At 37.5% G+C, this 23012-nt stretch overlaps 1 protein-coding gene across 7 annotated transcripts in view; it reads right to left on the reverse strand.

The window, feature by feature from the left end:
• The window catches only part of CCDC15 (coiled-coil domain containing 15), a 65081-nt gene that overhangs the window by 26945 nt on the left and 15124 nt on the right, over positions 1-23012 (reverse strand). For 3 of the 7 annotated variants that reach the window (XM_081240835.1, XM_081240839.1, XM_081240834.1), the window contains exons 6-14: positions 21794-21916; positions 21033-21536; positions 20337-20459; positions 19975-20097; positions 17760-17876; positions 17371-17493; positions 16770-16892; positions 10692-10784; positions 9032-9135 (exon numbers count right to left, since the gene is read on the reverse strand). In XM_081240835.1, coding sequence (XP_081096961.1) covers positions 9032-9135; positions 10692-10784; positions 16770-16892; positions 17371-17493; positions 17760-17876; positions 19975-20097; positions 20337-20459; positions 21033-21536; positions 21794-21916 — 1433 coding nt within the window. The remainder of the gene's footprint in view (positions 1-9031; positions 9136-10691; positions 10785-16769; positions 16893-17370; positions 17494-17759; positions 17877-19974; positions 20098-20336; positions 20460-21032; positions 21537-21793; positions 21917-23012) is intronic. The other 4 variants (XM_081240840.1, XM_081240836.1, XM_081240838.1 and 1 more) reach the window with 2 other exon arrangements.

Genomic DNA, 23012 nt, shown 5'->3' on the forward strand with positions numbered 1-23012 from the left:
AAAGCTTTTGCACAGCAAAGGAAACCATAAACAAGACAAAAAGAGAACCCTCAGAATGGGAGAAAATGTTTACAACCAAATCAGACAAAGGATTAATCTCCAAAATATATAAACAGCTCATGCAGGTCAATATTAAAAAAACAAACAACCTAATCAAAAAATGAGCAGAAGACCTAAATAGACATTTCTCCAAAGAAGACATACAGATGGCCAACGGGCACATGAAAAGCTGCTCAACATCACTAATTATTAGAGAAATGCAAATCAAAACTACAGTGAGGTATCACCTCACACCAGACAGAATGGACATCATCAGAAAATCTACAAACAACAAATGCTGGAGAGGGTGTGGAGAAAAGGGAACCCTCTTGCACTGTTGGTGGGAATGTAAATTGATACAGCCACTATGAATAACAGTATGGAGGTTCCTTAAAAAACTAAAAATAGAATTACCATATGACCCAGGAATCCCACTACTGGGCTTATACCCAGAGAAAACCATAATTCAAAAAGACACATGTGGGCCTCCCTGGTGGCGCAGTGGTTGAGAGTCCGCCTGCCGATGCAGGGGATACGGGTTCGTGCCCCGGTCTGGGAGGATCCCATATGCCGCGGAGCGGCTGGGCCCGTGAGCCATGGCCGCTGGGCCTGCGCATCCGGAGCCTGTGCTCCGCAACGGGAGAGGTCACAACAGTGAGAGGCCCGCATACCGCAAAAAGAAAAAAAAAAAAAAAAAAAAAAAAAAAAAAAAAGACACATGCACCCAGTGTTTGCTGCAGCGCTATTTACAATAGCCAGGTCATGGAAGCAACCGAAATGCCCATCGACAGATGAATGGATAAAGAAGATGTGGTACATATATACAATGGAATATTACTCAGCCATAAAAAGGAACAAAATTGGGTCATTTGTAGAGACATGGATGGACCTAGAGACTGTCATACAGAGTGAAGTAAGTCAGAAAGAGAAAAACAAATATCGTATATTAACGCATATATGTGGAATCTAGAAAAATGGTACAGATGAACCAGTTTGCAAAGCAGAAACAGAGACACAGACATAGAGAACAAACGTATGGACACCAGGGGGGAAAGTGGGGAGTGGGGGGATGAACTGGGAGATTGGGATTGACATGTATACACTGATGTGTATAAAATAGATAACTAATAAGAACCCGCTGTATAAAAAAATAAATAAAATAAAATTCAAAAATTCCAAAAAATTTCAAAAAAAAAAAAAGAAGTTCATCCACATGAAGAAGTTCATCCACATGAAGAACTGTGCCAAAGGTTACACAGCCAATAGGTAGCAAATTCAAACCTAAGACTATTTGATTCTAAACTTGTGCTATGAACCACTATCCTGCCACATATGCAAATTGCATATCCTCAGCATTCAGTACAGTGCCTGCCAAGTGGTAGGCTTTAACATTCAACAAACATTTGTTTTATTGTTGAAACAATAAAACAAGATAATATATGAACAACATAATATATGAAAGCCCTTGTAAATTATAAAACTCTGCATGAATACTATCATTTCCTTCCACCCTGACTCAGTTTTTGTTGATTTTTCTACTTCACCATCCTTATCCACTTCCCCAGTAAACACACATTTATCCATCTAGGCCCAAGTGAAATGTAATAATTTCTTTAACTCTCCATATGAAATCAGTAATCCCTCTTCTTCTGTGCTCTCAGGGACTCTGTACTTACTTCTGTTATAATAATTATATAACCCATTTGCATACAATTCTTCCCCCATCCACCCTAGATTATGAATTTTTCAAGAAAAGAAACCACATTTTATTTATCTTTGTATTGCTTGTGCCTAGGACAGTGTCAGGATATGAAAGATGCCAAATTCATATCTGCTGAATAAATGCAGAATCACTCTCAGACCCAGATAAGAGGGTAGGTCCTTGCCTTGGAACTCATATTTTTTTCCTAGCTTTATTGAGATATAATTGACAAAAAACACTGTGTAACTTTAAGGTATACAATGTATACCAATAATTTTAGATAGCTAGATAGACAGACAGAAAGATAGATGAGAACATACAAGATCTAGTCTCTTAGCAAATGTCAAGTATATAATACAGTATTGTTAACTATAGTTACCATGCTGTACATTATTAGATCCCAGGACGTATTAATCTTATAACTAAAAGTTTGTACCTTTTGACCAACATCTCATTTCCCCCAACCCACCAAGTCCTGGCAACCACCAATCTATTCTCTGTTTCTATAAGTTCAACTTTTTAAGATTTAACATGTGAGGTCATAAAGTAGTTGTCTTTCTTTATCTGACTTATTTCACTTAGTATAATGCCCTCAAGTTTCATTCATGCTGTCACAAATGGCAGGATTTCCTTCTTTTCCATGGTTGAATAATATTGTTATATTTGCACCACATTATTTTTATCCATTCACTTGTTAATGGACACTTAGGCAGCTTCCATGTCTTGGCTATTGTGAATAATACTGCAATGAACATAGGAGTGCACATATTTATTTGAGATAGTGATTTAATTTCCTTTGGATATATACCCAAAAGTAGAATTGCTGGATCATATGGTAGTTCTACTTTTAATTTTTTGAGGAACCTCTATACTGTCTTCCATAATGTCTATACCAATTTATATTCCTACCAAGCATGCACAAGTGTTCCCTTTTCTCCACATCCTTGCCAGCCCTTATCTCTTGTCTTTTTGATAAAAGCCATTCAAATAGGTGTGGTATCTCATTATGGCTTTGATTTGCATTTCCATGATGATTAGTAATGTTGAGCACTTTTTCACGTACCTGTTGGCCATTTTTCTGTTTTCTTGGAAAAAATGTCTATTCAGGTCCTTTGCGCATTTAAAAATTTTTTTTTCTATTGGGTTGAGTGAGTTCATTATATATGTTGGATATGAACACTTACCGGTTACACGGTTTGCAAATATTTTCTCTCATTTCATACAATGCCCTTTCACTTTGTTGTGAAGAAGCTTTTTAGTCTGATGTAGTCTCACTAGAATCTTTTTGCTTTTGTTGCTTGTGCTTATTGTATCATATTCAAAAAATCATTATTAAGACTAATGTCAAGGAGGTTACCTCTGTGCTTTCTTCTAGGAGTTTTACAGTTTCAGGTCTTAAGTTCAAGTTTTTAATCCATTTTGAGTTGATTTTTGATAGTGTAAGATAGGGGTCCAGTTTAATTCTTTTGCATGCTGCTGTCCAGTTTTCCCAACACCATTTATTGACAAGACTATCCTTTCTCCATTGCATATTCTTGGCTCTCTCATCACAAATTAATTGATTTATTTCTGGACTCTTTATTCTGTCCCGTGATATATGTATCTGTTTTTATGTCAATACCACACTGTTTTGATTACTATAGCTTTTTCATATAGTCTAAAATCAGGACGTGTGATGTCTCCAGCTTTGTGCTCCTTTCTCAACATTGCTTTGGCTATTCAGGGTCTTTTGTGGTTTTATTTGGATTTTAGGATTGTTTGTCTATTTCTGTCATTGGAATTTTGATAGGGACTGCATTATATCTGTGGATTGCTTTGGGTAGTATGGATATTTTTAACAATACTAATTCTTCCAATCCATGGGCATGAAATAGCTTTCCATTTAATTGTGTCTTCTTCAATTTCTTTCAACAATGTCTTATAGTTTTCAGGGTACAGATCTTTCACCTCCTTGGTTAAATTTACTCCTAAGCATTTTATTCTTTTTGATGTTATGGTAAATAGGATTGTTTTCTCAATTTCTGTTTTCAATAGTTCATTGTTAATATATGGAAACACAACTGATTTTTGTAAATTGATTTTGTATCCTGCAACTTTACTGAATTCATTTAGTTCTAACAGATTTTTGGTGGAGTCTAAGGGTTTTCTGTATATAATAGCATGTCATCTGTAAATAGTCACACTTTTAATTCTTCCTTTCCAAGTTAATGTTTTTATTTATTTTTCTTGACTAACTGCTCAGGCTAGGACTTCCTGTACTATGTTGAATAAAAGTGGCAAGAATAGTCATTTTTGTCTTGTTCCTGATCCTAAAGGAAAAGCTTTCAGCTTTTCACCATGGAGTATGATGTTAGCTATGGACTTGTCATATATGGTCTTTATTATGTCAAGGTACGTTCCCTCTATATCAACTTTGTTGAGAGTTTTTATCATGAATGGATGTTGAATTTTGCCAAGTGCTTTTTCTGCATCTACTGAGACAATCACATGATTTTTATCTTTCATTATGTTAATATGGTGTATCACACTGATTGATTTGTGGATTTGAACCATCCTTGCATCCCTAGAATAAATTCCACTTGATCCTGGTGTGTGGTCCTTTTAATGTATTGTTGGATTCAATTTGCTAATACTTTGTTGAAACTTTCTGCATCTACATTCATCAAGGATAGTAGCCTGTAATTTTCTTTTCTTGTAGTGTCCTTGTCTGGTTTTGATATCAGGATAATGCTGGCCTCATAATAAGTTTGGAAGTGTTCCCTCCTCTTCTATTTTTTGGAAGTTTGAGAAGGATCAGTGTTAATTCCTCTTTAAACGTTTGGTAGAATTCCCAGTGAAGCTGTCTGCTCCTCCACTGTTGTTGGGAGGTTTTTGATTACTAATTCAATCTCCCTACTTGCAATTGGTCTGTTTAGATTTTCTATTTCTCCATAATCCAGTCTTGATAGGTTGTATGTTTCTAGAAATGTATCCATTTTTCTTAGGTTGTCCAATTTGTTGGCATATAATTGTAAATGGTAGTCTCTTATAAACCTTTGTGTTTCTGTGGTGTCAGTTGTAATGAGTCCTCTTTCATTTATAATATTATGAGTTCTTTTTTTCTTGGTTAATCTAGCGAAGGATTTTCAATTTTGTCTTATCTTTTCAAAAAGCAATTCTTAGTTTTGTTGATCATTTCTATTTTTTCCCTATTCTTTATTTCTGCTCTGATCGTTATTTCCTTCCTTCTATTAATTTTGAGCTTAGTTTGCTCTTCTTTTTCCAGTTCCTTCAGGTGGAAGGTTCGGTTGTTTATTTGAGATCTTTTCTCTTTATAGCTAAAAACTTTCCTCTTAGAAATGCTTTTGCCATATCCCATAATATCACAAGATTTTTTTTATTTCCCTTTTGATTTCTTCTTTGGTCCACTGGTTGTTCAGGAGTGTGTTGTTTAAATTCCATGTATTTGTGAATTTTCCAATTTTCCTCCTGTTATTGATTTCTAGTTTCACACTATTGTGTTTGGAAAAGATGCTTGATATAATTTCAATCTTCTTGATTTGTTAAGATTTGTTTTGTAGGCTAACATATGATCTCTCCTGGAGAATGTTCTGTTTGTTCTTGAAGAGAATGTGTTTTCTGCTGCTGTTGGTTAAAATGTTCTGTATATGTGTGTATAGATCCATTTGGTCTATAGTGTTACTCAAAAGTGCTGTTTCCTTATTGATTTTCTTTCTGTATGATCTATCCATTGTTGAGAGGGGGGTATTAAAGTCTCCTACTTTTACTGTATTGTTTATTTCTCCCTTCAGTTCTATTAATATCTGCTTTATATTTAGATGCTCCGATGTTGGATATTTACAATCGTTATGTCATCTTCATGAATTGATCTTTTTATCATATATAGTGACTTCTTTGTCTATTGTGACCCTTCTTTTTAAACTTAGTTTATTTTTTCTGATACAAGGATAGGTATCCCTGCTCTCTTTTTGTGAGCATTTGCATGGAATATCTTTTTCCATCCCTCGACTTCCAGCCTATGTGTGTCCTTAAAGTTAAAGTGAGTCTCTTACAGGCATCATTTCCCTTTTAAGACAGTGTGGTATTGGCAAAAGAATAGACAAATAGGTAAATGGCACAGAACAGAGAGCCCAGAAATAGACCCTCACAAATACACTTTAACTGTTCTTTGACAAAGAAGCAAAGGCAATATAATGAGACAAAGATAGCCTTTTCAACAAATGGTATAGGAACAACTGAATATCTGTGTGAAAATAAAAAAGGAATACAGACACAGACCTTATACCCCTTACAAAAGTTAACTCAAAGTGTATCATAAAGCTAAATGTAAAACACAAAACTACAAAATTCCTAGAAGATAACACAAAAGAAAATATAGGTGACTTTGGGTACGGCAATGACTTTTTAGATATAATATCAAAGGCATGATCTATGAAAAAAATAATTATAAGCTGGATTTCATTAAAATTAAAAACATCTCCTCTCCAAAAGACAATGTCATGAGAATGAGAATTCAAGCCACAGACTAGGAGGAATTATTTGCAAAAGACACATCTGATAAAATACTATTATCCAAAATATACAAAGAATCCTTAAAACTTAAGAATAAGAAAACAAATAGCCCAATTTAAAAATGGGCCAAAGACCTGAACAGGCACTTCACCAAAGATGATATACAGATGGCTAGTAAGCATATGAAAAGATGCTCCTCATCATATGTCATCAGGGAAATGCAATTTAAAACAACGAGATAACACACACTCCTATTACAATGGCCAAAATCCAAAACGCCGACAGCATCAAATGCTGACAAGGATGTGGAGCAACAGGAACTCTCATTCATTGCTGATGGATTGCAAAGTGGTACAGTCATTTTGGAAGAAAGTTTGATAGTTTCTTAGAAAAGTGAACATCCTCTTACCATACAATCCAGCAAATGTACTCCTCAATATTTACCCAAATGAGTTGAAAATTTATGCCCACACAAAACCTGCACATGGATGCTTATAGTAGCTTTATTTGTAACTGCCAAATCTTGGAAGAAACCAAGATATCCTTCAGTAGGTGCATGAATAAATAAACTGTAGTACATCCAGATTTTAGAATATTATTCAGCACTAAAAAGAAATGAATTATCAAGCCATGAAAAGGAATTTGAGCAATCTTAAATGCATAATACTAAGGAGAAACAGTCAATCTGAACAGGCTACATACCATATGATTCCAGCTACATGATATTCTGAAAATACTGGGTTGGCCAAAAAGTGCCTTTGGTTTTTAAGTAAAAATAAAAGACATATTTTTTTCATTTTCACCAAGAAGTTTATTGACTAATGTATTCACCCTTTTGTTCCACTACCTTCTGCCATTTTTCAGGCAACTTCATAATTCCATCTTCCCAAAACTTTTTACCTTTTTAAGCAAAGAACTGTTCCAGGTGCCTTTTACAGCTTCCAGGGAATTGAGAATCTTTCCATTAAGAAAACTTTATAAAGACCAAAATAAATGGAAATCCGAAGGTGCAGTGTCTGGTGAATGTGGCGGGTGAATCAGAAGTTCCCAGCCAAGCTGTAATAGTTTTTGCCTGGTCATCAAAGAAACACAAGGTCTTGCATTATGCTGATGGAAGATTATGCGTTTTCTGTTGACTAATTCTGGATTCTTTTCATCGAGTGCTTCTTTCAGTTGGTCTAACTGGGAGCAATACTTGTTGGAATTAGTCGTTTGGTTTTCCAGAAGGAGATCATAATAGAGGACTCCTTTCCGATCCCACCACATATACAACATCACCTTCTTTGGATGAAGACTGGCCTTTGTTGTGGTTGTTGGTGGTTCATTTCTCTTGCCCCACGATCTCTTCCATTCCACACTAGTGTACAGTATCCACTTTTCATCACCCCTCACAATTTGTTTTCAAAACGGAACGTTTTCATTACGTTTAAGTAGAGAATCGCATGCGGAAATATGGTCAAGAAGGTTTTCTTCGCTTAACTTATGTGGAACCCAAACATCAAAGCGATTAACATAACCAAGCTGGTGCAAATGATTTTCAGCACTTGATTTGGATATTTTGAGTATGTCGGCTATCTCCTGTGTGGTATAATGTTGATTATTCTCAATTCATGTCTCGACTTGATCGCTATCAACTTCAACTGGTCTATCTGACCATGGAGCATCATCCAGCGAGAAATCTCCAGCACAAAACTTTGCAGACCATTTTTGACATGTTCGATCAGTCACAGCACCTTCTCTATATACTGCACAAATCTTTCTTTGCATTTTGGTTGTGTATTTACCTTTCTTGAAATAATAAAGCATAATATGCCAAAAATGGTTTTTTTCTTTCATCTTCAATATTAAAATGGCTACACAAAAAATTCACCAATTTTGATAAGTCTTTTTTTAAATGCACGCTGATATGACAGCTGTCACATACAGTCTAACATACTTATTTTGAATGAAGTTAAAGACAACTAAGTGCTACTAGAGCCATCTTACAGAAAAACCAAATGAACCTTTTGGCCAACCCAAGAGCAAAACAATAGAGCCAGTAACAAGATCCGTGGTTGCCATAGGCTGGGGGAAGGGAGAGATGAATATACAGAGCACAGAACATTTTTAGGGCAATAGAACTATTCTGTGTGATACTACATTTGTAGATACATGTCATTATACATTTGTCAAAACCTATAATAATGTACAACACAGAGAGTGAAGCCTAATGTAAAATATAGATTATGATATGTCAATGTAGGTTTATGAGTTGTAACAAATGTATCACTGTGGTACAGGATATTGACAGTGAAGGAAGCAGTCCATGTGTAGGGGCAGGGAGTAAATGGGAACTTTCTGTACTTTCTGCTTAATTTTGCTATGAACCTAAAACTATTCCCCAAAAAAAGTCTATTAAAAAAACATAGGGCTTCCCTGGTGGCGCAGTGGTTGAGAGTCCACCTGCCGATGCAGGGGACATGGGTTCGTGCCCCGGTCTGGGAAGATCCCACATGCCGCGGAGCGGCTGGGCCCGTGAGCCATGGCCGCTGAGCCTGCGCGTCCGGAGCCTGTGCTCCGCAACGGGAGAGGCCACAACAGTGAGAGGCCCACGTACCGCAAAAAAAAAAACCAAAACAACATAGCTCTTAACCATCTTTCAATACTACGACCCAGATCAAAAATAGTTGTTTCCACTACGGATAAGAAGGTAAAACCACTGCTTGATTTCTAAAACCTAGCTTCCAAAATCATCTTAACTGGTAATTTAAGGCTCACAATGAGGATCAAAGAACTTACTTTTCAATTTTCTTCCTTTCTTCTTTTTGCCTTTGTTGTTCTTTCACTTGTTCTCTTTCAATATCCATGAAAAGTCGTCTATATCTCAGGTACTGCTTTTGACGCTAAAGAAAAGAATTTAAAATTGTTAAGATTCCGCTCTCAGAGGACTTTCCAAGAAAGGAAAATATCCTTGTGCCATAAACAAGAAAACTATATGACACAAAAGTCACAGGGACTTAAGTCCTTAATTTCCTTCTATTTATGGTGACTCAGGATAATATCACATATAGCAAGAGATTTATATTTTCAAGCACATAACTATGAGATGTAACAGACAAATCAGAGAAAGAAGTACTAATTTAGTTTGCACTTAGCATGGTCAGTTGTCAATTGCCCTTGAGGAAATGATTATATTTAATATAAGATACATACTATATTTACTCTGTGTTCCCAAGTATTAAGTACCACAGAAGCAGAGCCAAAGAAAGAATGTAAGAGGTATTTTATAACAGAACAACGTCACTTTAACTTTTCAAAATTAAAACCACACTACAAAACCACACTCTAAGCATAGCCTAATATGGTGGGGAGGAGGGAGGGAAGACTGAGGAATATCTGAGCATCATACTTTTAAAGGGAACAAGTATAATAAAAGCAAATGCTGGGGCTTCCCTGGTGGCACAGTGGTTAAGAATCTGCCTGCCAATGCAGGGTACATGGGTTCGAGCCCTGGTCCGGGAAGATCCCACATGCCGCGGAGCAACTAAGCCTGTGCACCACAACTACTGAGTCTGCACTCTAGAGCCCGTGAGCCACAACTACTGAGCCCATGTGCCACAACTACTGAAGTGCACATGCCTAGAGCCCATGCTCCACAACAAGAGAAGCCACCACAATGAGAAACCCGCACACTGCAAGGAAGAGCAGCCCCTGCTCGCCACAGCTAGAGAAAGCCCGCATGCAACAAAGACCCAACGAAGCCAAATATAAATAAATAAATAATTAAAAAAAAAAAAAGCAAATGCTACTACCCTGTATGTGATCTGTTCATACTTCCAAATTTATATATTCTCTTTTTAAGGGCACAAGCTACTCAAAGAGCACTAGTATACACACAGACATGTTTTTGTCCTTAGAGTAGCTTGTGTCTTTTTGGTAAAAATTATTAAAACTATAATAACAGTTCTCAATATTGAGGATACATCACAATCATCTGTGGTGTTTTTTTAAAACACAGATGCCCCAAAACTACCTAAGATACTGATTCAGTACATCTGCTTTGGGTCCAGGCATTTGTATTTGGAAAAAAGCTCCATGTCTGATTCTGGTGCATGGCCAGTGTTAAAAACTGTTCATTTAAACTAACTTTAGATTGAAAAGGAAAAAAAGGAAGTCACAAATTAAAACTCATCCTTAAATTAGCTATTATGGCAAATATACACTAACTGAAGAAACTCACTAGGATCACCTCTCTGATTTCACATCAAGGTACCCTAAATCCTAGAAGCTTAGAAGAGAAGTTCAACATATTAAAATGAGTCAAGCAACTTTTGTGCCTTTATCTATGGAATTTGTAGTACTAGCTCTTAATGTGTTAGGACACAACAAATTGTTTCCAATCTCACATATACTATTATAGTAGAAACACTGATGTCCAAAAGCCATTATTACTACATACCTCTTTCTTGTCTTCCTCTTGACTTACTCCTGACTGAAGTGCCAGTGGAGTTTGGAATTCAGTGTTCAATCCTGATTGATATTCACCACCAACCTGTTAGAAAGTCCAGTCACACAAAGAGACAAAATTGCCAAAATTTAGCCCTATGTATGCTTTTGAAAATTTCATCTATTGATTCCTTTCTCCTGCAATCTTGAGCTCAACTGGATAAAAAAAATTTTTTAAACAAATATAAAAGAATAAAGCTTTAAGAAAGAATAAAAGAAAGAAATTAATCAAACAAAAACAATAAAGAAAAGAAAATATCCAGGTCAAAAACATGGATGGGGACTTCCCTGGTGGTGCAGTGGTTAAGAATCCGCCTGCCAATGCAGGGGACATGGGTTCGAGACCTGGTCCAGGAAGATCTCACATGCCATGGAGCAACTAAGCCCATGTGCCACAACTACTGAGCCTGTGCTCTAGAGCCCGCAAGCCACAATTACTGAGCCCACACACCACAACTACTGAAGGCCGTGCCTAGAGCCCATGCTCCGCAACAAGAGAAGCCTCCTCAATGAGAAGCCTGCACACTGCAATGAAGAGTAGCTCCCGCTCGCCGCAACTAGTGAAAGCCAGCACACAGCAACGAAGACCCAATGCAGCCAAAAAAAAAGAAAATGAACTAATGACAGATCAAAATGTTCAGAATGAAAGTCCTTCTAAAGTGATCACTTGAAATCACTCTATCATGAGTGTGTGCTTGTGACTGAATCCAGGATATAGATCCCTTAACATCTCAAATCTATAATCATTTTCAATTTATACATATTCTTGAAAGGTGTGAATTTAGAGAATAAAAGCTTGAAAATATTATAGCCATCAACTGACATGGCAGGGAAGAAACTGGGGCTTATTTCCCCCCTAATTATTAGAAAAGCCTGTTGACATAACTTAGTACACTTACTTGGACATTATATGGCTCAAATTATGATCTCTAACTTTTAGAAATAAATTAAAATTACTTTTATCTTTTTAGCTTAAAAGTTATTTATCTTTCAGCAAAGTTGCAAGATATAAGATCAGTATGCAAAAATCTATTGTATTTTTATGTACATGCAATGAACAATCTGAAAATGAAATTAAGGGGAAAATCCATATAAATTACCATCAAAGATACTTAGGAATAAATTTAATAAAGGAGGTGTAAATTGTATACATTGAAACCTACAAAACATTGTTGAAAGAAATAGAAGACCTAAATGAATCAGAAGACTTAATATTGTTAAGATGGCAAATTGATCAACAGATTTAATGCAATCCACATCAAAATTTCAGCTGACTTCTTTGTAGAAGTTGACAAGGTTATCCTTAAATTCATACGAAAATGCAAGGGACCTGGAATAGCTGAGATGACCTTGAAACAGAAGAACAAAGTTGGAGAACTCACTCTCCCCAATTTCAAAACTTACTGCAAAGCTACACTGATCAACACAGTGTGGTACTAACATAAGGATAGACTTATGATCAATGGAATAGAACTGATAGTTCAGAAATAAACTCTTAAATTTACAATCAGCTAATTTTTGACAAGAGTGACGAGCGAATTCAATGGGTAAAAAGAGTCTTTTCAACAAATTATGTTGGGTCAACTGGATATCCAAGTGTGTCAAGTTGGACCTCTACTGAACACCATATAAGAAAATTAATGCAAAGTGGATTGAAGACCTTGCAGAATGCAAGAGATATAAAATTCTTAGAGGAACACACAGGAGTAAATCATCATGACCTTGGATCAGGCAATGGTTTCTTAGATATGACACCAAAAGCACAAGCCACGAAAAAAAAAGTAACCTGGACTTCTTCAAAATTAAAAATTTCTGTGCTGCAAAGGAAAGGAAACCACCAAGAAAGTGAAAAGACAACCCACAGGATAGGAGAAAACATCTGCAAATCACAAAACAAATAAGGGTCCTGTATGTACAATATGTTAAGAACTCACATAACTCAATAATTAGAAGATAAATAATCCAATTACAAGTTGCACAGAGGATTTAATAATTTTCCAAAGAAGATATACCTATGGCCAATAAGCACGTGAAGAGATGCTCATCATTAATCATCAAGTAAATGTAAACCAAAACCACAATGAGATACGACTTCACACCCATTAAGAGAACTGTAATTAAAAAGGCAGACAATGATAAGTGTTGGTGAGGATGCAGAAAAGTTGGAACCCTCATAATACTGCCAGTGAGAATGAAAAATAGTGCAGCCACTTTGGAAACCAGTTTGGCAGTTCCTCAAAGGTTAAGCATATGATTACCGTAAGTCTCAGCAATTCCCCTCCTAGGTATATACCCAAGGGAAATGGAAACACATATCACAGAAAAACTTATAAACAAATGTTCATAGCAGCATTATTCATGACAGTCAAGAAGTGGAAACAATCCAAATGTCCATCAGCTGATGCATGGGTAAATAAAACGTGCTATATGAATATAATGGAATATGATCCAACGAATAGGAATGAAGTACTACTACATGCTACAAGGTCAATGAACTTTGAAAACATTAAGCTAAGTGAAAGAAGTCAGTAACAAAAGGCCATTCCACAATCCCATTTATACAAAATGTCCAGAACAGGCAAATCTATAGAGACAGAAAGTAGATTAGTGGTTGCCTAGGGCTGGGGATCAGGGTGAGGGGAAAAAGGGAGCGAGTGGCTGCTAATGGGTGTATGACTTTTGGGGAGTGATGAAAATATTCTAAAACCGATTGTGGCAAAGTTTGCACAACCCTTTGAATATAGTAAAAACACTGAATTGTACACTTTAAATGGGTTACTTGTATGGTATATAAAGTAGTCAATCCTCATTATTTGAATACTGCTATAGTATTTGTGAATTTGCCTATTCACTAAAATGTATTTGTTATCACAAAATGAATACTTGCAGTGCTTTTGTGGTCACTTGGAGACATGCACAGAGCTGTGAAAAATCTGAATCATCAGTTGTACACATTGCCAGCTGAGGTCGAACACGGTGATGCTCTGCCTTTGTTTGGGCCTTCATACTGTAAACAAGTATCCCTTTCAAGGTACATTTGGTGCAAAGGTTTTTGCATTTTTGTGCTTTTTTTGTTGATTTTGCTATTTAAAACATCCCTCAAGCACAGTGCTGAAGCACTACCTAGTGTTCTTAAGCATAAGAAGGCTGTGATGTGCCTTATGGAGAAAATATTTACATATATTAGATAAGCTTCATTCAGGCACAAGCTATAGTGACACTGGCCCTGACTACAATGCTAATGAATCAACAACACACATAAATAAGGTGTCTTTAAACAGAAATTCACACAAAACAGTTGAGCAATGAATGGTTCAGTATTCACTAAAATTCAGTGTTTATGGCAACTTTATAGAACATAACTACTATGAATCAAGAGAACTGATTGTATATTTCAATAATGCTGTTATTTTTAAAGTTATTTATTTGTTATAGAGAAAATCTGAAAACAATACATAGCAAAAGGCTAATGGTGGTTATCTCTGGAATTTTGGGGGGGGTTTCTTTTTGTTTATTTGTATTTACTTTTGCTATAATAAAATGAAACTTTCTGCTTTCAAAAAAGTAAGAAGAACTGGACTTCCAGCACTGGCCAAGGAGTAAGCCCACTCTGAGCCTCTCTCTCTCACTGACTGTAACTAAAAATTCCAGGAAATGTGGCCCCTGGTATCTGGAGAGTATAGGGGGTGGGTATCCTCAAGAGGAGTGAGTTCAGAACTCTACTCAATACTCTGTAATGACCTATATGGGAACAGAATCTAAAAAAAGAGTGGATATGTGTATACGTATAACTGATTCACTTTGCTGTACAGCAGAAACTGATACAACATTATAAATCAACTATACTCCAATAAAAATTAATTTAAAAAAAGATGCATGAGTTAGAAAAGTGGATTCCTTAATTCTGTGTATGAACTGGCACACATCCCAGAATCACCCCTGAGCTGTGCATGCATGGGATGGACTTAAAGAAGTATAATGAAGGCTTTTTGAGAACTGAACTAACATTGGAGCCACTGTTCACAGAAGATGAGAAAGAACGTATAATCTGAATTTAACCAGGTTGACTGCTTGCCAAAACAAACAAACAAAAATATGCAACATTATTCAGAGGATTTTAATAGAAACCTGTCTCACAATATAATATTCAAAATTGGACCCAGAAGAAAAGATGGCAAGAGAATCCAGAATATGGATCCAAAGAAAGACATCTCTTCCTCTGAGATTAGGAGGAACAGGTAAGAATGGCAAAAAAGTAAATGGTCAAGGGAGTTATTGCATGATGGCTTCTTTTTTTTTTTTAATCAAAAGTCTGAGAGTATGGGGGTGCAGCAGGAACTTTAAGGAGTATTTAAGGGTTAGAATTATCGGTGTGGGCCATAGGTGGCAAGTAAGGAAAAAGCTAGGCAGCACTGGGGACCCAGCTGTGACTATAAACCGTAAGGATGAATGTGTATAAATCTACACTAGTAAAGAGCTTTTTTCCAATAAGGCTGGATTATTTGGGAGCCTAAAAGGTGAAAGGACGGATCCAGGGTTGAGGATTTTCAGGGCTGGTATGGCAGAAGGACAAGAAGAAAAGGTTCTGACTACCAAAGCTGCACCCTCAATTAAACAGTCAGGATTAGGCACCCCTCTTCTGTGCTCAGCTAATGCCCTATGCATCCTCTACCACTAATTATGTTGCTTCAAAATTATCACTTATTTGTCAGTCTCTCTTCTTTAGACTGTCTGAAATTTGAGTGCTATGTCTTGTTCACAGTTATATCTTTGATATTTAGAACCTAAACAATGGCTAACGTCAAACAGGTGCTCAATAAGTGTTTGACTGACTAATTCTTTCTAAACAAATTTAGCAAGAAACTAGCAGGTACCAGGCACCATGATAAAGGCTGTCCACACTCCAGTAAACAAAACAAGTGTGGTGCCTCTCCTCATAAAGCTTATAGACTAGTGGAAGCCATGTAAATAAGTAAATAATTACAAACTGTCTTGTTTATGGAGAAGGAAACAAACAGAATGCAGGGACAGAGGAAAAACAGAGGAGGGGAGGCCTAATCTTGATCAGGTGGTCAGAGCAGTCTTTTCTAAAAAGGTGACATTTAAGCTGAAACGTGAAGGATGAGAAGGGACCAGCTTCGTGAAGAAAAAAGAGAAGACTATCCAAGCAGAGGGGGAAAAAAAGCAAAAGAGCTGAAGTAGAAAAGGGCCTGGCATAGTTCAGGATATATAAACGGCGATGCAGAAGAAAACATGACAGCCTTCCCTTAGACCAATCTTAAGAGACCCAAACCAAAAATAACAGAGGAGCTGCAGTTTCGTCCTAAAAACCTCAGCCCAAATCCGTAATTCTGCCTTTATGCCTCCTTTTCTTTCTGCTCTCTTAAAACAGCCAAGAGGAAATTTCTCTTTATCTCTTTCATATATTCTAACAACACTGGTTGCCTGAAGGCTCTGTCTTTAAAATAACGTGAAACCACAAGTCAGAAATTATCCAGACAATGGTTAAAATTCTAGTGGGAATAAACTAGACTTCAGTTAAGTCACAGAAAAATCTTAGTAGGCCAGCGTACTGTGACATTTTCTTGAAAAACTACAGATCTTAAATCAATACACCAAAACTTAGGCAATATAACCCTAACAAGCTCCAGCCCAAATTCTGAATAGTTTCTTTCTTGGTGATCCTACCTTATGCTCTACCAGGTTACTGATGGAGATCTAGTCCTGGCTGTTGGTGAAAGATCCTCCTGACCCCTCCCCCCAGAAACCACTTATTTCTTTCCCTCTCACACCATAGAAGACAAGGGCCACCAGAAATACACCTTTAATAAAAGAACATACATGTAAAAAATACAATTTTTCCAATAGGCAACAAGCGCTCCTGACAATACCCTAGGCTTCGGTGAGTAATCTTAGGTTTAACACACTATGAAATAAACCCATAATCTGCTTTTTGCTCAGCCTTACTGCTCCCAGCTCAGTAGGACCCACAACCCTAACTCCAGGGCTCATACACTACAATCTGCTTTACCTGTCTGCTGCTGGGAGCCTCTCTCTGGCGCTTGGGTGGACGATGCTGATGGCCGGCCAGAAGCAAACCTGCTTGCCATCTTTCAGCTGTTCCAGCAGATGGTTGCCGTATGGAGCGTAAGCTCTAAAAGATACAAATGTATTCACCCAATTGCATAAGCAGTGACGTAATGGTAGTAAAAATACTTTAGGCTGCAGCGATACCCCTGATGTAATCTAAATAGGTCAGAATAGTCTAATATATTACGGCATAAAAGTAGACATTACACTTCTTGCCACTACGATGGATCTTAACTGTATCTGCGAAGCAATCCTAAGTTTCTCTACCCATAAAACAAGGATAATAATAGTATCCATCTCCCAGGGTAATTGTGAGAGTTAAATGAGACAATGGATACAAAGTTTTAGAACCATTCTGGCTATGGTAAATGCTTAATGAATTTAAGCTGTTAGCCTTAATAATATTAATAACATTTTGATAATATTAATAAGAGATAACACTATCATCATCATCGTTGTTGGTAGCATAGCTCTGGCAAGTCTATACCAAACTCTAACTAACTGACTTTCTGCTGCTTACACTTTACTATACTCTGCTCTACCTGCTCTCTGGTGGAGCCTGGATCCTGGATTTCATGTAAAACATATTCATGGTGCTCCAGAAGTAACTCCTTTCTCCATCTCTCATCTGTCATATTATGTGAGGCCTGCCCATAGTTCCCGTGCTAAGAGAAAACAAACACTGAACATCAATTGTCCAAGCAGTAGCATCATGCCAGGGCAATAGTAAAAGCTTCAATGAAGAGGCCAGAAGTAGTTTTAACAGGGTAGAATGGTCACAGAACAGGAGGACATTATATCTTTGCCCATTGTTATTGACCTTAACACTAAACCCCTGAAACAGTTACTACTTTGTCCTGTCAATCTTGAACCAAAACCTAAGGAATTTACTCTCTGTTACTTACTTCTCACTATATTCTGCTTTACTTACTCTCTGGGAGAGGCTAGGTCTTGAATAGCAGGTGAAACATACCGATGGCACTCCAGAAGCAACTCGTCTTTCAGTCTCCCATTTCTCAAAAGATGAGGGCTGCCTGATACACTTGTTCTAAAGGAATAACAAAACACAAAACTAATTGTCTAAGCAAAAATTATAGGTTAGTGACAATACTGTACACTTCAGTGACAACCCCGAAATAATGATACTAGGGGAGGGTAATGTAACAATTAGAGGTGTGCATGTGTGTGTTTAATATAAAATTTCCAAACACACATAGAAGTGGGAAAAAAATTAGTATAATAAATCTCAAGATACCTATCACCCAGCACCAACAATTAGCAACATAATGTTTTTTGTTTTTGCTTTTTCTTTTAATTTTTATTGGAGTATGGTTGATTTTACAAGGTTGTACTAGTTTCAGGTGCACAGAAAAGTGAGTCAGTTATACATACATCCACTCTTCTTTAGATTCTTTTCCCATATAGGCCATTACAGAGTATTGAATAGAGTTCCCTGTGCTATACAGTAGGTCCTTATTAGTTATCTATTTTATATATAGTCGTGTGTATATGTCAATCCCAATCTCCCAATTTGTCCCTCCCAGCAACATCATGTTTTTTCATCCATCTCTTCTCCCACTTTCTTTCCTGGAATATTTTAACTTTTTTTTTTCTTTTTTTTTTTGCGGTACGCGGGCCTCTCACTGTTGTGGCCTCTCCCGTTGCAGAGCACAGGCTCCAGACGTGCAGGCTCAGCGGCCATGGCTCACGGGCCCAGCCGCTCCACAGCATGTGGGATCTTCCCAGACCGGGGCACGAACCTGTGTCCCCTGCATCGGCAGGCAGACTCTCAACCACTGTGCCACCAGGGAAGCCCCTCCTGGAGTATTTTAAAGCAAATCCCAGATTATTCTGGCACTTTTTTTCTTTTTCATTTTTTGCATGGGGCAACTCTTTATTCAACAACACATTTGGAAGAAGATAAGGCAACAAGGCAATCTTTTTTATCATGTTGCAGCATTTTCTCAGGTAAAGCCAGGAAAAAAGCTTGTGTCATTTCCCAAAGTATTCCTACTCGATGTCCCCAATAACTCCATGCAGAAACACTAGAAGTGGTGAAGTCTAGGAAGTTTTGAGTGGCAAAGAGCTTGTTTTTTCCTTCATCATAATTGGTTTGTAAATTTGATGTCTGGCTTTGGTGTACTGCTTCAGATGGCCAAGAGTAGAATTCCTTCAGTATGTATAAGACTAAATGTCAAAAGCCAAATTTGCTGAAGGACTTGAGTTTAAGAAGAACAATTTACAGATAACCAATCAATGTTATATAAAACCTATCTCTTATTTAACCCAAATGACAGAGGTATGCTTTCTCACCTGGACTCTTTAGATCTGGCACATTCTGAAATAAATGAAGACATCATACTCTTAGCCTAACTCTAGAAGCTTTAATTCTATGTAGTCTACATACTAGCTAGCTTGGCAAGCTCCAGCCCAAATCTTAAGAAATTTCATCTGTTACTCTTTTAGAAAGTAGACAGCGCTCTCACTGTATTCTGCTCTACCTGCTCTCTAGGGGAGGCTTGGTCTTGCATTTTAGGTTTAACATACTGATGACACCCAGAGTCAATTCATCTCTCACTCCCTCTTCTCTCATAAAAGATGACAGTTGCTTCAGAAATATGTTCAAAAGAAACAACAAAAACAGAAAACAAGTCGACTAACCAGGGCAACATGCTAATCTTAATACTCTAGGCTTCAGTGAGAACTCCAGGGAAATGGTACCAGATGAGGATATTCTGATACATTTTGGTTTGAACAAGGATGTTATACTTTTACCCCAACTCTATAGATCTTAATTTTTAATCCCCAAACATGTACAGAATAGTCTGACAACCCCCCCGCCCCCAAATTTTAAGTAATTTAGGATCTGCTAATTCTTCCTATAATACTCACGTAAGGGCAGTATGCTTGTGGTAATAATGTGGGCTTCAGCAAAAGTTATAGCATAATCTTAGTAAATTAAAATAGTCTGATTCCACAATAAGAATATGAATGTGATTTATCATCCTTCTGAATGACAGAACTGATTTGACTGATACAGTTCACTGAACAAGGATCTGATTCTATACTTCACATTACCAGTTGTTGAAAATGTATAAAATCCAGTTACTTTATTTCCTATCTATCTCTTTCTGATTGTGCTCTACCTGATCTCTGATGAAGGCGTGGTCCTGAAGTTTAGGAGGCAGATACTGATAACCTGCCAGAGAAAAGTCTTCTCTCCCTTTCTCATTTGTCGTATCACAATATGACTCCTTGAAGCGTACCTTCTAAAAGAGAAAAAAACATAAAGTGTAAATTGTTCAGTGGGAGTAACATGATAGCAATAATATTCTAGGCTTTATTGGGAGCCTTACAGTAATTTTTTCAACTCCAGATAATGTGAAACATTATGGAATAAAACAGAAAACCATACTTTTTGAAATCTAGCTAAGAACAATCTTGGAAAGTTCCAAACTAAACCCAAACAATGCAGTTCCTGATGGTCTCTCTCCTTTTTCTGCTCTACCTTGCTGTTGATGAAGGCCTGATCTTGATGCCTGTGTAGAAGATCTTGATGGACATCCAGAGGAAACACCTCTCCCCCACTCCTACCTATCATAATTGATGCTGGCGGCTTCAAATTTGCTTTCTAAAAAAGAACAAATATAAAATAGCAATTGTTCCGTTAAGAAAGATAGGTTAATCGATAATACTTTAGGTTGCACTGAGAATTCAGGAGTTAACAGAGTTTAACTGAACATCTTATAGAATAAATTAACACACTGTACTCTATTCCCCATAAACCCAGCCACAACCCTAAGTAATCTACTTCCTGTTGATCCCTTTCTTCTTCCTCTTGGTCTACCTGATCTCTGGTGGAGGGCTGACCTTGGAACCTGGGTAAAAAATACTGTTGGACACTTGTGGGCCACTCTTTTTTCCCATCTTTCAGCTCTCAAAACAGATGATGGCTGCAAAAAATACTTTCCCTAATGAAGAAAATTTTTTAAAAAGCAAATTGTCCAGACAGGGGTAATCTGCTGCTGATAATATTTTAACACTTAATAAGAACCCTGGACATTTATTTGATAAATCAATCAGTAAACTATTTTGTTCCAACTATAGCTCTCCAAATCAGCTGCAATATAGTCCTTGCAAATCCCACTACAAGCCTTAAAGAGCTTATTTCTTTTTGTTATATCTCCTTTCCACTCTATTTTACCTGATCTCTGGGTAGAAAATCCTGGTCCTGGCATTTGGGTTGAACATTCTGGTCTTTGAGAAAAACATGCTGGTCTGTGGGTAGAAAATCCTGGTCCTGGCATTTGGGTAGAACATTCTGGTCTTTGGGAAGAATATGCTGGTCTGTGGGTAGAAAAGCCTGGTTTTGGAGTAGAAAATCTTGGACGTCCAAAACAATATTCCCATCTTCTAGTTCAACACTCTGATCTTTCAGCATAACACTCTGAGTTCTGGTCTTAACAGCCTGGGCTTTGGGCTCAACAGCTTGGCCTTCCAGCTTGATATCCTCGGTACTGAGCCTCAGCTCAACACTCTGGGCTTCCAGCTCAACACTGCAGACTCCTGTCAAATCACCCTGGGTTTGCAGCAGGTCACCTTGGGCTTCTGGAAGATAATCCTGGGCTTCTGGCAGAACATCCTGATGTAACTGCTTTACCTCTTCCTCTTCCATCACAGCAAATAATGGATTTTTGAATTGTACTTTCTAAAGGTGAACATAAACATCAAATATAGAATGCCAAGCAGCAGCAACACTGGGTTTTCTGCGAGATTCCTAAAATAATCTTAAAAGGATACGATAGTCAAACAAATTACTAAAATAAAATGCAAAATTACAGTCTTTGCTCAACTCAGTAGAACCTAAATCTACAGTCCCAAACCAGTACAAGAATACTGGCATCTCTAGTCCAAATCATAATTACTTTAACTTCTATTATACTATCTCCTTTCACTCTGCTTTACCTGAACTGTGCTGAAAGGTATATCCTTGTCTTCAAAAAGGAGATCCTGCTGGTCCCCCCAAGACAAATTCTTTTTCCCTTTCTTATCTATCATAATAGATGAAGATTCCTCAGTGTCAGGTTCCTAAAGAACACACAAACAAAAATGGAAAAGAAAAAAAAAAAAAAACAACCAAATGTATCTGTTACAGGTAGAAACAAGAATGCATGCAAAAGAATTAAGTTAGAACTCTTCCTCACACCATATATAAAAATTAACTCAAAATGGATTATAGACCTAAATATGAGAGATAAAATTATAAAATTCTTAGAAGACATAGGATTAAGCAATGGCTTAATAGATACTGCACCAAAAGCACAGCAGCAAAAGAAAAATAGATAAATTAGACTATACCAAAACTAAAAATTTTGTGCTGCAAATGATAGCATTAAGAAAGTGAAATGACAACCCAGAGAATGGGAGAAAATACTTGCAATCAAGTATTTGATAAGGGACTTGTATTCAGAATATATAAAGAATTCTTATAACTTGATAATAAAAAGACAACTCAATTTAAAAATGGCACTACAGGGGCTTCCCTGGTGGCGCAGTGGTTGAGAGTCCGCCTGCCGATGCAGGGGACACGGGTTCGTGCCCCGATCCCGGAAGATCCCACATGCCGCGGAGCGGCTGGGCCCGCGAGCCATGGCCGCGGAGCCTGTGTGTCCGGAGCCTGTGCTCCGCAACGGGAGAGGCCACAGCAGTGAGAGGCCCGCGTACCGCAAAAAAAAAAAAAAAAAAAAAAAAAAAAAATGGCACTACATTTGAATACAGATTTTCTCCACGAGATATATAAATGGGCAATAAGCACATGAAAAGATATTCAAGATGATTAGTCATCAGGAAAATACAAATCAAAAGTATGGAGAGATCCCACTTCACACCCACTAAGGTGGCTATAAAAAAGATGGGCAATAACTAGTTTTGAAGACAATGTGGAGAAATTGGAACCCTCATACATTGTTGATGGAAAACACCTTGGCAGGGGCTTCCCTGGTGGCACAGTGGATAAGAATCTGCCTGGCAATGCAGGGAACAGAGCTTCGATCCCTGATCTGGGAAGATCCCACATGCCGTGGAACAACTAAGCCCATGCACCACAACTATTGAGCCTGTGCTCTAGAGCCCGTGAGCCACAACTACTGAAGCCCGCATGCCTAGAGTCCGTGCTCCGCAACAA

Source organism: Mesoplodon bidens (genome assembly GCF_964165515.1).
Source record: "Mesoplodon bidens genome assembly, chromosome: 7".
Classification (NCBI taxonomy): Eukaryota; Metazoa; Chordata; class Mammalia; order Artiodactyla; family Ziphiidae; genus Mesoplodon; species Mesoplodon bidens.